This window comes from Sebastes fasciatus, chromosome 7 (assembly GCF_043250625.1).
Source record: "Sebastes fasciatus isolate fSebFas1 chromosome 7, fSebFas1.pri, whole genome shotgun sequence".
Taxonomy (NCBI): Eukaryota; Metazoa; Chordata; class Actinopteri; order Perciformes; family Sebastidae; genus Sebastes; species Sebastes fasciatus.
In genome coordinates this window covers 13976078-13990369 of record NC_133801.1, presented here as the reverse complement: position 1 = coordinate 13990369, position 14292 = coordinate 13976078, and the positions used below count along the sequence as shown (strand labels likewise).

Here is a 14292-nt window from a genome sequence, read left to right as displayed (position 1 = left end):
GGGCCACTGCTTTCTCTATACTTTTCCTGAATGTCCACTATTTTCTTTATTCTCTGCCCACCACTTTCTTCCCCCGACAGTCTCAGTGGGCCGATAGAGAACTGAAGGTCACGACTCCTTCCCCCCCTCCTGATTATATATTAATGTAGCTATTACCTTCTAGGCTCTTTTATTGCTGGTAAGGTGATGGAGATGACGGCTGTCTCAAGTGGCAATTGGGAATTTGGGGTGTGTGTGTGTGTGTTGCAATTTTGTATTCCTTATATTTTAGCTCAGAGGGGTGTAGGTTAAAGGATGTGGGCCTGTGCTGTTTTCTCTGAAGATATCAAAGATATGGGAAAAAATTGCTTTTTTGAGCTGGTCGTCATGGAAGTTATTCATTAGATTCTGGCTACTAAAGACAGTTTTTCATTTGCCAAATCAGATAATTGACAACTAGTTAGCTCATTAGTTTGCTGGCTTGATTTTAACAATACATGAAATATAAAATACATCTTTAGAATTGCACAACCCGTATCATGCCAAAGCGTGTAATAGACTCGCCTGTCCACCAGAGGTCCTCTTCACGGAGTTACAGACTGCAACATGTTGCTCTGCCATGTTTCTACAGTAGCACAGAACGGACAAACCAAACACTGGCTCGCGTTTTTACTTTACTTACTTGAAGGCCACCGTAGTTCTCCGACAGGCTTGTGAAACTGCGGTAACGTGAGCTGCGGAGTGCTAAACCATGGCACCGCCGTGCTCCTGTTTGACTTCTGTTGCTCCTAAAGTAGTGTTATTATGGTATGGATGGCCTCTGAGCAAGGCGAATGGCGTTACCACGGTTTTGCAGTCACTGGCTCACGTTATTGCAGTCTTGGAAAGGGAGGAGTGAGCGGAGGGGTACTCAATTGGTTGCAATCTCTAACCACACCACTAGATGCCACCAAATCCTACACACTGTCTCTTTAAAAAAAAAAAATCGTCTCATTATCTGACATCGACATCGGTATGGGCTTCAAGAATCCAGTATCCTCTAGGCTCTGTAAACAACATGATTCATGTTCCAATGTGTTCAAATGTCTAGCTACCAATGTGCCATTCAAATTCACCATGTAATTACACCAAAGAAAATGCTCTGACGACTTTGATATTTCCATGGAGACTGCTCCGTCAAAGTGTCTAACTTTATCCCCTGTATACAGTAGTTTGGTCACATGTACAGTAACAGCAGGCACATCTGCTTTTGCTGGAAAACAAGAATTTGAAATGTGTTCCTGGGATGTCTGTTTTTTGTGTGCTTGTTGCTTTTCAGTGGGCAAAAGGTAGGTTAGCCATAGAAATCTGCTGCACTGACCTTGTGTTGTAACAAGAGGTATAGAGAGCACCTGCCTGAACAACAAGGCGAAAGCAATGAAAGTGAAATTCATTCATTCATTCATGGTTAATTTAATAGGGACCAATACAATGTACATAGACAACTTAAAAACAGCTATTTGATGCCAGTATGATAGTGCTTATAGCGGATGCTAATTTGCAACACCTGTTCCTTGAAGGGCTTTTTGTGAAAATAAAAGATTAAAACAGGAATGGGTACAGGAAAAATAAATAAATACAATAAAGCAACACATTTAAAAACATTACATGAAAAACTAGACATGAGTACAGGTTTAACCAGGATTTGGTTGCTCTATTAAAGGTGGTAAAGTTTGTAGCAGATTTTAAGTGCTTAAGACTATGCTCCTTTCACAGAAAAAGCTGTCTGAGCAAAAGATGTTCTGCAGAATTGAACTTTACAGTTGCCACTTGAAGCTGCTACCTGGTGGATCTGCTACAGCTCTGTAGTCTCATGATGTATTTGCAGAAAGGCACAGAGGAGCAAGTCAAACATTTAAACACAAGCTTTACATTCACATCAGCTGGAAGTTATAGAATGATGTCTGATATAGTGCAGCTCTCATCTTTTATAGATCAGTCATTTGTTCCAGATGTGTGATGGAGATAATTTAATTAATTATCCTAGCATTGGTAGCAAAAACAACTGTGCGCGTGTGTGTCTGTGTCTGTTTGTACACACGCGTCGACATGCGCGCGCACTGTCCATATCCATCTCCATGCCCGTGCCTGCGTCGTGCGCCTCATTACGTTTTGATCTCGTGCGCCTGCACTCTGCACTTGGCTGAGAGACGCGCAGTGGCAGGCGGTGGTGGTGGTGTGCTGCTGCTGCTGATACGGCTCGGCTCGGTTCACCACAGTCCTCCTCCAGTCCGCCAGGCACCGTGAAGCGGTCTGAGGATTCCTCCAGTGCTCGGTTGGTCGAGGATGCACATCTGGACCTGAGAGTGTCCCAGGGACATTTACGCGTCAGCTCCTCTCCTCCTGTCCTCCTGTTCACACAGAACAGAGGACATAATAATAAGCACTCCGGCTGAGGACTATATTTGACAGAATGGCAGAGTGCCTTCTGAAAACGCCGAGGTAAGAAACTGTTTATTATCTAGGGATTAAACAAACAAAAAATTATGGATGAGGATGATCATAGGCGCACAGACGAAATCCACATTTTTATTCTAGTGAACATCTACTTTATAGTGTTTTTGTTACATCTGTGGTGCAACTCCAATATTCTATCTCAATATATCACATATGGATTTGCTGTGATATTTGCCTTTTGAAACATTTTATTATAGATATATATATATTTTGTATTTAACGAAAGCACTGGAATGAAGTGAGCGTGATGTTGTGTTGAATCAAAGCGTATAGTGATCTTTTTTTACTGCGTAAAGTGTGTCAGTTTGCGTTTGGGGTTGAAAAAAAAGCGCACCAAAATCCATGCAGAGTGTTGCAGTATAAAGCTGCTATTTGTGCAGTAAACAAGATGCTCCAGCTCCAGCTTGCATGGCCTGACTGAGGAGAGAAATGTGTGGCGAGGAAGAAAAGTGCAAAAATAGAAATGTTCACACTTCATTATGTTTTTCCTCCCGAGCTAAAAATGAAAGGTTTCCTGCAGTCTGAATCAGGACCCAAAACCTGCCACATTGATCATTTTGTACAGTTTGTGCAGTTTTGGCACAGGCTGCCTCCAAAAGTTGCCTGTTTGTGCGCCACTCACAAGCTTTCACAGTAGATTATAACAGAGGACCAGTCATTGAAAGGCAGATGTTTCAGGGGTTAATTGTATCCTCCACATCAGGATGATGTCTGCTGGGTACCACAAGCTGTCAATCATCACCGCGTCGTGATGGAGAGGTCGTTAAGCACAAAGATTAGAAAAGGAGGTCGTGCGTGACGAATCTTATCCCTGCTGGTCTTCTTCAATTATTTCTGCGGAAATCACTCAATATTTCCATTAAAACCACAGACACACCATTAGGCCTATGCTTTTTTTTTTTTGTAAATATGTTTTATTGATTTTCAAAGATTTTATCCCACAAAAATAATAGATACAAAACATGTATAAATCAAACAAAATAAATATCATTCATCAGATCTGTGTACAAAGTTAAGTCCAAATTCCTTTCCCCATCCCTATCTGCAACATATTCACTGCAGATCATTGCCCCTGTGTGTGTGTGTGTATGTGTGTGTGTGTGTGTGTGTGTATGTGTGTGTGTGTGTGTGTGTGTGTGTGTGTGTGTGTGTGTGTGTGTGTGTGTGCGTGTGCGTGTGTGTGTGTGTGTGTGTGTGTGTGTGTGTGTGTGTTGGATGGGTGTTTTGATGTGTGCCTGGCAGATACAGCAGCCTATATAGAGCACATCATACCCACTTATCTCTAGTAGCCTACATCATTTTTTTAATTTATTTTTTTCAGTGTCCATCCATTCACAGTAAACTCACTTTTTCCTTGTGACACAATAATTTACATCATGGCATGTTCATTAACCGCAAAATAGATCCAGTCGTGGGATCCCCCGGGGGGCTTTCAAAATGAAATGCTTTTTAATTTGCTTTGAAATATGTGGATTACAGAAAAAAAAAAAAAGCAGCTGCTCCTATTTAAATATGCATCCCCAGCCTCTTTATTTTCCAAATTGATCCTCATTAATGCCATTCCAGATAAGCTTCGATTTGGCTTATCTCAGTGAGAGCATGCATGGAGGATAATGATGCCTTCCTGGGATTTTTTGGAGTTTAGCTATGTTGTGTTTAGGCACGCCTTAGTCTGACAGACATCCCCTTCATCACTACAGATTGTTGAAGAATTTTGTTTTATGCACCAAATTAAGGACATGTGTTTGTTCTGCTATAATCCTCTGTCGCATTGCTGTCAAAGTCAAATTTCATGATTTGGCCATTCATTTTTGACACTTTAATAGGCCTGTCTCCATAACCAGGGTTGTTGGACGATATATTGTCCCAGAAATATTTGTGATAAACAATATTATTGTCATTTAAGACCATTTTATGCTACTGATATAATGATAAGATAATGGCATAATAATGCAAATACACCCTTTCAAAGAGCAATGAACTTTTAATTCTCAAGTATATTCAGACAACTGGAAGGTGAAAAAAATATATCAAAATATCCTACATAAATAAAATAAAACCACACAACCAAAACAATAAATACAATGGGCTCTCTGGCTTTGCCAACACAAATTAAGCTTAAATAAATATTAAACATTTGGCAAAATGGCAATCTCAAAGATTTTTATTTAAATGAAGTCACTATCGCTGAAGGAGGTAGCACAATGGTGATTGAGACAATGGCATATTATATGCAATATTATATTATTTGCAGTATTAAAAACTGGGTGTCTGTGGTAACATTCCTGGGAAAAGGTCCTGTATTACAGTTTTTCTCCATTGTATACACACAGAAAAATTTAACTATACACACAATTCTGATAATTTGAGGCTCATGTATCAACAAAAAGACTCCAGACTGTAAACTCAAACGCACAATTCCATTATTTTCACTGAAATAGAAATTCTCAATCAACCAGGACTTAAATCTTAAGGACTGCCGCTTGAACAGGTAATATACTGCCAAACAGTTTCTCCATGGTTAGGACCTTTGTTCACAAAAAAAGCTAAGAACAGTGTATTAGCTATAAGTTAGATACAAGTAACAACAACATTCCTCGCTAGTTTGGCTTAAACCCAAAATGTTCCCACATCGGAGCTGTGGACGTTAAGTCGAGAACGTGAAAATTATTGAGCGATTGTGCGATAAGTTGATATAGTAATTATGGTAACAGGCCTACATTTTAATGCTCAGTTGCATATAGAGCTGCAACAATTAATCGATTACTCAATTAGTTGTGAACTATTAAATTAATCACCAACTCTTCTTATCATCGATTTGAGTAATCTTTTAAGAAAGTCTAAATTCTCTGATTCCAGCTTCTTAAATGTGAATATTTTCTGGTTTCTTTACTCCTCTATGACAGTAAACTGAATATCTTTTTAGTTGTGGACAAAACAAGACATTTGATGACGTCATCTTGGGCTTTGGGAAACACTGATGGACATTTTTCACCATTTTCTGACATTTTATAGACCAAACAACTAATCGATAAATCGAGAAAATAATCGACAATGAAAATAATCGTTTTACAGCCCCAGTTAAATCATTTAGCCTGATAACCTTCTGCAAAAAGCTACAACTCACTAAGGGGTCCAACATGCAGTGGGCTTTGCGCTCATGCTAGGGAGAATCAGTCTCCTAGGGATGAGAAGACAAAACAGAAATCCCTAAAGAAACGTTTTAGCAGGTGCTACAATGGTTTCTCATAAATAATAATGTGATTAAAAGGTCTTGACATCCAAAAAGCAACACCTAAAACTATTTGTACTCTTCAATAAATGATGGAAGGTGTCACCTTGGTCGGCCATAAACTTGTACATTTTATTGAATGGGGCATTAGAGGCCGTGCTGACGCTGTCTTGCTGGCCTTGTGAAGGAATTAAGCATTTGGCTCGGAATATTGAAATTATTCTCCTGTCCGACAAGAGCTGGATAATTCGTTGGACGAGTGCCACATCTGTGCTGTGTGAACAAATGTGACAGGCAATGGGCTGCTCCCAGATTACTGAGCCAGGACTTTTCTTTTTTTTAATGGAGGTGTTGAGCGCTTGACAAGAACTTGCTCTGACAAAGTCAACTCCGTGCCCTCTTTGTCTTGCAGTAACTTCCAGTCGTCTGCCATGTTTGAAGGCTCCGAGGCCGTCGAGGTGGAGGGAGCCAGCACGGAGAGCACCGTGGCCTCGTCCATCAGCGCCTGCAAGAAGGTAAAAAAAAAGGATGGAAGCGTGCATCTGTCTACCTGTGTGCCCCTAAGTCTGTCTGCTGTGTGACCACTTTCTCTCTGCTCATGTGCACCTGTCCATCATATCTGCCTCCCCGTCAGTTTATCTGCAGCGCAAGAGATTTTCATTTCCTCCTCCGGGGTGCCTGTGACACCCAGGGGTTGTGCAATAAGAGGAACAGCCAGGCCCTCGGGTCACCCCAGTAGATTTATCATCCCCCACTGTCAGAGAGACAGGAGGGGAAATAGCACAGATCAGTGGGCTGAGGTGGAGGCTAGATTGAATTTCCTTTCAAATTGTGTGTAGGTCTATTTGTGTGCGTCCCTTACTGTGTGTGCAAGTGGGTTCGCTGGTGTGTGTGTCTCTAATTAGCCTACCGCTCATGATCTTAACTGACTTCCACTCGAGTGTCCTGTAGAGGCACAAGGTGATGTCTTTCTTATAATTGGGCCTCAGGCTCCGCCGACCCGGTGCCAGCAGCCTTTGATACGATCGCCCTCGGTGAGATCAGCTGAAGGCTACGTCACCTCCACCTGGACGAGGGCCGGCACAGATGGTCTGTCCCTGAGGGGGCACGATTTGTCACTAAAAATACACGGTGTGAACACACACGTGATATCTGTCATATGTCGAAGTAACTGCGTAAGAATTATTTTATTTACAGCGTGTGATTTTAACACTAACACTGTGATAAGCATCAAGGGAATCTTCAATTCCACCCTTGTAAATAAATTGGCATTGCAATTGGGTTATTAAAACAGCAAAATCAATAGTTATCGACAAGTGAGTATGTCAATCCGCAGGAGAAAGACAATTGACAAATCATTGACAAAGGCAGCTCGGTGACTGTAGGGTTTCACCCTGAAGGCTTCATTAAAATGTCCCTCCAGGGAGGAGGCAACAACTGTCGTATATACACTGTGCGGTGTCTGGTTAGCTGACAGATCGTTGATCCTGAGCCGCGGACACTTATCCTGAAATAAAGGTCCTGGAGAAAGGTCAATTGATCCCAACAACCAGAGGGGGATGAAAGGGAATGTGTGACAGTGTGTGTGTGTTTAGTCATATGCTCCATGTGTGTCTTTGCAGTGTGGTTTTCAGGGTTTTATCTGTGTGCTTCAGGTGCTGTGCAGTAACAGCGTGCTGGACTCGTCGGAGTACTGGCTGAAAAACGAGAAAGCTCTGTGCAGACTGGGCCTGCTGGACGACGACACGGAGGCCAGCTGCACCATGGTGAGTAGCATACTGTGTGGATGATGAAACATTCGCACCCTTTTGGCAACAAAGACGGGCCGAGTCATCTCTAGTGTAGCGTCTCAAAGCTGCAGCAGGAGGCAATCTTTGTGGCCTCGAATGACAGCGAGGTTACGGTTTGAATTTCTAAGACAGAAATGATGTGATGTCTAAAAATGGCACTTTCTTCAATCTGCTTCCTTTAAGTGGCTTCTGGGCATGGAGATGGTGGAGATGTCTTTGCAGCAGGTTGTTGGTGCTCCCTTGCTGCTTTTTAGTAGAGAGGTCTTGTTCTTAAGGTTTGGAGTGTCTCTTCTTATGTGTTGAGAAAATGGATGTGATTTAGGCTGTACAATACAATGGCTGTTCTTATATTACTAAATCATGCTCTTTACCTTTTCCTTTAGAAATATATATAATTTATTTTTTTGAATCATGCTTTTTATTGCTTGCTAAAGAAAAATGACTACAACCACCTAAATCATAACAAATATAGTAATATGCATATAATAACAGATAACCAGATAGTAGGTGTATGTTAAAAAAACAAAGTATTCAAAAACAAGGGGAAAAATTAAAAAATGCGAAATTGGGAGTATTTTGGCTCAACATTGCGACAGCTCAGCCAGAGCTACGCTTCCGCAATAGCGCCGTCTGTCGGGATGACGTTATCAACGGCGGCTGTGAGCTAGCCAGTGGGGCACGCTCACATGCACAAATATGCACTAAAACATGCGCGACCGGCCCGGCGATATCAACTAAGCACGGAGAAGCTCGGATTACTACACACACAGAAGGAGAACGACGTCATTCTCTGCTCAGTTAGATTCTCTGCTAGGTATCTTTACATAGCAAATTGTTATTTGATGCTATATTAATGCTCTGGATATCGTATACAGCAGTTATTCCCACAGACTGGGTCAGGACCCACAGGTCGGTCGCAGGAGATTTCATTAGGGTAAATTTGCAGAATTTCTTCCATCGTCTTTTATTTAACAATTACATCTGCAGTACACCTTCGAGCCACATGAGGGAGCCTGACTGTTCGTGTTGGTCTGATAATTGTAGCCGACTTATAACATTGAATCTAATATGAAAGGCTAGCGTCCATCCTGTCTGTTTTACTGATGAGAGGGGAAAAAAACACAAGAGCCTCTTAACTCCACCTAAATGCATTTATTTGATCTCATTTATAAAGTATTTAACACACAAAGTTGTGATTTATAAAACATGTATGTCTTCGAAATGGCTGGTTTACCTATTCAAGATGATATGATGTGATGCGGAAACAGCAGTAAAAATGGTCAGGTACGTTCAATTATGCACAAATTCACTCTTCTCACGATTTTATAGACGGTCTTTTGTGAATTGGGTCGCGATGGTTTATCATTTTTTAAACAGTGAGTGGAAACACTGCTATAGAGCACCTTTAACATGCAGTTTTTCCTGTTTTTAGAAAACTGAAAATACTGTACAGTAGTAGAAACAGATCACCCAGCCAGCATTGCAAAAGTGAGAAACCAGCATTTCGAGACAATAGTGCAAATAACCGAAGATTTGTTGAAATTAGTGATTGACCAATGAGCAGTATTATCTCTAAAATAAATATAGCCTTTTATGACTGAACATTAAGCATCAGCAGCTTTTGTTAGGAGTTACTGGGACAGGTGGAGTTGATGATATATGCATAAATATACCTGAATTACTGTGAAAGACTTGAAGCTTTCAACCAAAGAGAGCAGTGAACCGCTGCTCTTCAGCCTGGTATAAAGTCTTTTAAGTGTCTTGCTCATGGGTTTGATGGAAGGGAAATATCACCTTAAATATCTATTTATTCATTAACGATGTTACTTCTGGTGTTGTCAGTTGGCACTGATGCTGAATTTTATATAATTGTTCCTCTCGCTGAGAGACGTGTTGACATTGTTGCCTGTTCTGTGAATGAAAGGAGGATTTGGCTTCTGTTTTGCCTTCTTGAAAATGAGTTGGAAAAGTACATTTACATAATATAATTTCTCACAGTCACTTTGCTGCTTGCAATATACCAGAGGATTTCCTCGAGTAGATGTTCTAAACTATGCAATTTCATTCTGCTGAAAGATTGTTAAAAGCTCGATTTAGTCTCAGCAGGCACTTTATTAAAGGAAGATGGTTTCGGCGTCTTTGTTGTGTTAATTTGATCACTGCTGTAACTCTGGAGGATTTCCATAGTTTGACTCTCTCTTTGATTTTAAGAAGTACACTCATACTGGACTTAAGTCGTCCGTCTGCTCTACTTTCTGCTTTCTGGACTCTCGGGCTGACAACAGGAAAACTACGAAATGTTGTGGTTGTTAATGAGCAGTTTTCAGGTTCTCCTTGCCTTCTGTGCAGTGCATGCTGGGATAGATTTAGCAGAGATACAAATCTTGAAACACCATGACAAAATTATAATTGTGAGTCGAGCTGACATGGAGGGGCAGACTCTTTCACATCCTGTAATTAGTTTTTCTGATTCTAACTACTGAGCTTATTTCTGTAACCATTAAGTTGCTCCTATATATAGTTTTTAATCATGGTGTTTTCAGTCTTAATGAACTTTGATCTACACAATTTGCCAAATCTCTATAAGCTTGCAGCATAATTTTACATTTCCAGTCATTGCATGTTGTCATGTATCACAACAGTTAGTAAGAAATATGCAACATTTAAGGCAAATGAATCTAGGGCTGCCCCCTCTTAGTCGATTTGTTGACTAATCGGTCATTTTGGTCTTAGTCGACCAAGATTTCTTTAGTCGATTAGTCGTTATTTATGTTTTTTTCATGCTGAATGAGTTAACTTATGAGCACATCTTTGGTAAACACACGATTTAGAGTGGTGCTTTTGTGTGATTCTTTGTGGAGAAACTCAGTTTTACAGATCTGTCGATTAAATCAACAAATCGATTTGTCAACAAAATCATAGTGTTGACTAAGAATCTCTTTGGTCAAGGACAGCCCTAGTATAGTATGTCATAAAAAAGTCATTGTATAGTATGTGATAAAACGTCATGGTATAATATATCATAAAAAATCATGTTGCAGTATATCATAAAAAATCATGGTGTTGTATATCAAAAAAGTCATAGTATGTCACAAAAAAGTCATAGTATATCATAAACAAGTCATCGTATAGTATGTCATAAACAAGTCATCGTATAGTATATCATAAAACAGTCATAGTATAGTATATCATAAAAAAGTCATAGTATAGTATATCATAAACATTTAAAGTGGTGTTTTGTGGAAAACTCAGTTTTACAGATTAAATCATCTAATCAATAAGTCGACAAAATCATATGAGTGTTAGTCGACTAAGAATTCCTTTGGTCAAGGACAGCCCAGCAGGAGATCACATACTATTTTTATAATTAGCTTTTAAAAACATAAGAAATGACGTTAGAAATTAAAAGAAGGGCGATAGGTGTTAGCACAAATTACTCATCTATATTTATCCAAAACTTGTTTTGCAGAACTTGACGTTTAGCGAGGATATTCTGGACACAGTACGTGTTTGGATTACTAAGGACATTGTTGGTTGTTGAGGCAAGGACATGGGACTTTAAAAAAATACATGAAGAGAGAAAGCAAGAACAGAGAGAGGCTTTTAGCTGTGGAGGACACACATGCTTAATCCTCTCTGTCGCCCAATTCGGATGTGTCACCTTTGATCACTCACTCATTGTAAATTGTAAGTTAAGCATGAATTGCATTTAGGATTTCCATCTGTCAGTGGCTCAAAGGCTTTTTTGGGGAGGACAACAACCGTATGATTCTTAAAGTGTAACAATTCAATTTTACAACAGGCGCAAACCTACGTATATAAACTGCATCAACACTCTAAATACAATATCTTGACACTGCATCACAACCAGGATTTGTGATGTAGGTTAGCCTCATTAAAGACAGTTAAATGCATAATCTGTTCTCTCTAATAACATCATGAACTGAAATGTAGTTCCTTAAAATGAATGACATCTTCACCCACGCTTCAGTGATAGCCTAATAATGAGCCTGAATTTCATTCTTTCAGGGGTGTAATCAGTTTTCTCGCCTTAAGCTGCAAAATGTCTCTTATGCTTCCCTCTTTGCCATTTCTTGCATTGTTTTTTTCTGAAATTATACCTGTAGCCTCTGAGCAGCACTATCTATCTTTGACCTACACCTCACTGATCAGAGCCTCAGTTTAGTGATCCAGGTTTAATTGCAAGAGGCGCAGTGGGGTCAGTCTCACAGATCTGGATGAGGTCTGGTCCTTAAAGAGATCTTCCCACGGAGAGATGCTGAAACAAGTAGCGATAATCTGTTTCTCTGCAGACTAAATTATGATTTTTAGCTTTAGGGAAGGCAATCTTTCAACTACTACTGGATGGATTTCCATAAGATTTGCTACAAACATTCATAGTCCCCCCCCAGGATGAATTTTAACTTTCATGGTCCCATTACTCTTAATCTAGCAACATTTAAATGTGTCCAATACTTAAGTTTATAAGCAAATATCTGCAAAACTAATCACCTTCAGTCTCAGCTGTACTTTGTGTTTAGTGCTAATTTGCAAATGTTAGCATGCTAACACACTAAACTTGGATGGTGAGTAGTCACCGTAACGTCACCCATTGGTTTCTGGACTGCCGTTTTGAAGCCTTGAGTTCAGCATTTTGGTCGTAGCCATCTTGGTTTTTTGGCCGTCAGTAGTGACACGAGAGGGTGGAGCTAAGTACATCCGAACGCTGTATAAGCATAGACTGTATATAAGAAGTGGACGTAGTCACCGTGACGTTACCCATTGCTTTGTGGATCACGGTTTTGAAACCTTGAGTTCGGCATTTTGGCCATTGCCATGTTGTTTTTTGCAACCAGAAGTGACCCGAGAGGGTGGAGCTAAGTACAACCAAATGCTAAATAAGACATTTTCAGGTGACCAAAAAGGTTCTAATTCACTTTCATGAAGTGAAAACACACTGGGAAAAGGTTAAAGTTTTTAGACGCCAACGCCGTGGTAGCGATCTGTCAATCACAAGGTAGCCACACCCTAAAGCATACCCTGCTTTATGGTCTATCTGACTCTAAATGGGACCATAATTTACTGAATGAGCATCATGCTGTATTGAAGAAGACTTGAAACTAGCGATTGAGACCATAAACTCATGTTTACAATGTTTACTGAGGTAATAAATCAAGTGAGAAGTAGGGTCATTTTCTCATAGACTTCTATACAATCAGACTTCTTCTTGCAACCAGAGGAGTCGCCCCCTGCTGGCTATTAGAAAGAATGCAAGTTTAAGGCACTTCAACATTGGCTTCACTTTTCAGACCTTGAGGTTGCCGCCTGGTGCAGCCTCACACAGCCGTCTGCATGGCTGTAAACTATTAGTTTTGTTTTAGTGGTACTTCTACTGGTCTCTCAGTTCATAGCGCAGTTAATGTTTTAATGGGAGGTCAGCATCAATAATTATAAATAATAAAAGGGTAATTAAATAAAGCAAACAACCATAACAGTCTTGTCTAAAGGATGCAATTTAAAACTTTCTGCAGTTTGTCCTCACCACAAAATCATTACTTGAGCAAGAGTTCATTTTTATTTTTAATTCCTCTTTCGAAGACTGTAGCTGGTCTGTCTTATGCAGAATAAATGTGTTTTGACATTTTCTGTCCATATCCTCCCTAAAACATGTTTGATAATCATTATCAAGGTAACAGAAATAGCAGTAATTTAGCAAGAGCACAACCGTTCTCACACACTCATGTCACACTTCGTAAGTGTGAGCATTGAATGTTCCTGAAACCCCCAGACACCAGCTGTATTATCTAGGACAAGACGTACACAGATCATGTATTAGAGAGATTATTTTTTCAGAATTTTTTTATAGCGAATGCTGCTCCCAGTATATATCGATACAAATGTTGGCAATACAGCACTCATTGACTAAAGTTCAGTGTATTTTAGGAGGGTAATTGATCTGTACATCAGCCAACATGCCCCGCTGACCATTAGATAGAGTCCTGTAAAGTAGATTTATGCATGTACATGACTCTTTTCCTCCTCATTGTTAACTAGAAATTCTGTTTTGACAGCTGCCAATGTGAAAACAAAGAGACTTGAAAACATCCACTTCTTGTCTCAGCAGAACAGGCCAAACTCCTACTTGAGTTTGGGATTATGTGGACAGTTTTATCTTCATTGTTCTTCTGTGAAATGCAAAAGCAAAGCAGCTTTATCTTCAGTTTTTGTTTCAACAAGACAGTGGTCGTTTGTTTTCCCGACTTTGTGCATGTTTTCTATGAATCAGAGGGAACTTTAATGCGAGTGCGAACAGATGCGGCCCGTCCTCCCCGCAGCATCGCTCTCGGACTCTTGACGTGACGGATCGCTCCTCTGACTCTCAATTCTCCGTTCGCCTTTTTCGCGGCCAATCAATCAAACGGGACCATACGATGGATGACACTGTGTGAGAAATAAATTCCTCTGTCCTGGCCTGGAGTGTACAGGGAGGCGGAAAGAAGGCTGAGTGTGGCAAACAGAAAGAGAAGAGGGTGAGACACGCTGAACCAAACCAAAATAAGAGGAGTCGCCACAAAACTAATGAGGAGAGGAATTTGATTGTTTCTTTTTGCTGACTTTGCCTTTTTGAGCTTTAATGGACCAAAGCAATTATAGTATTGAATGGAGTTTACGGGGTTCGGTTAAAGGTTAAAAACAGCATACTCTGATTTTAATCGAAGCTGACTATAAACCTCAATATCCAAATTAACCCAAATTAGTCCATTGAGTTGAGTTTTCTAAGAAATGTATGTTTGA

General features: G+C 40.2%; 1 protein-coding gene across 5 annotated transcripts in view; it reads left to right on the top strand.

The window, feature by feature from the left end:
• sphkap (SPHK1 interactor, AKAP domain containing) overlaps positions 1-14292 on the top strand; it is a 123607-nt gene that overhangs the window by 80198 nt on the left and 29117 nt on the right. For 4 of the 5 annotated variants that reach the window (XM_074641768.1, XM_074641766.1, XM_074641770.1 and 1 more), the window contains 2 exons: positions 6120-6222; positions 7363-7473. In XM_074641768.1, coding sequence (XP_074497869.1) covers positions 6120-6222; positions 7363-7473 — 214 coding nt within the window. Of the gene's footprint in view, positions 1-2106; positions 2461-6119; positions 6223-7362; positions 7474-14292 lie in introns of those variants that run through there. The other variant, XM_074641769.1, reaches the window with a different exon arrangement.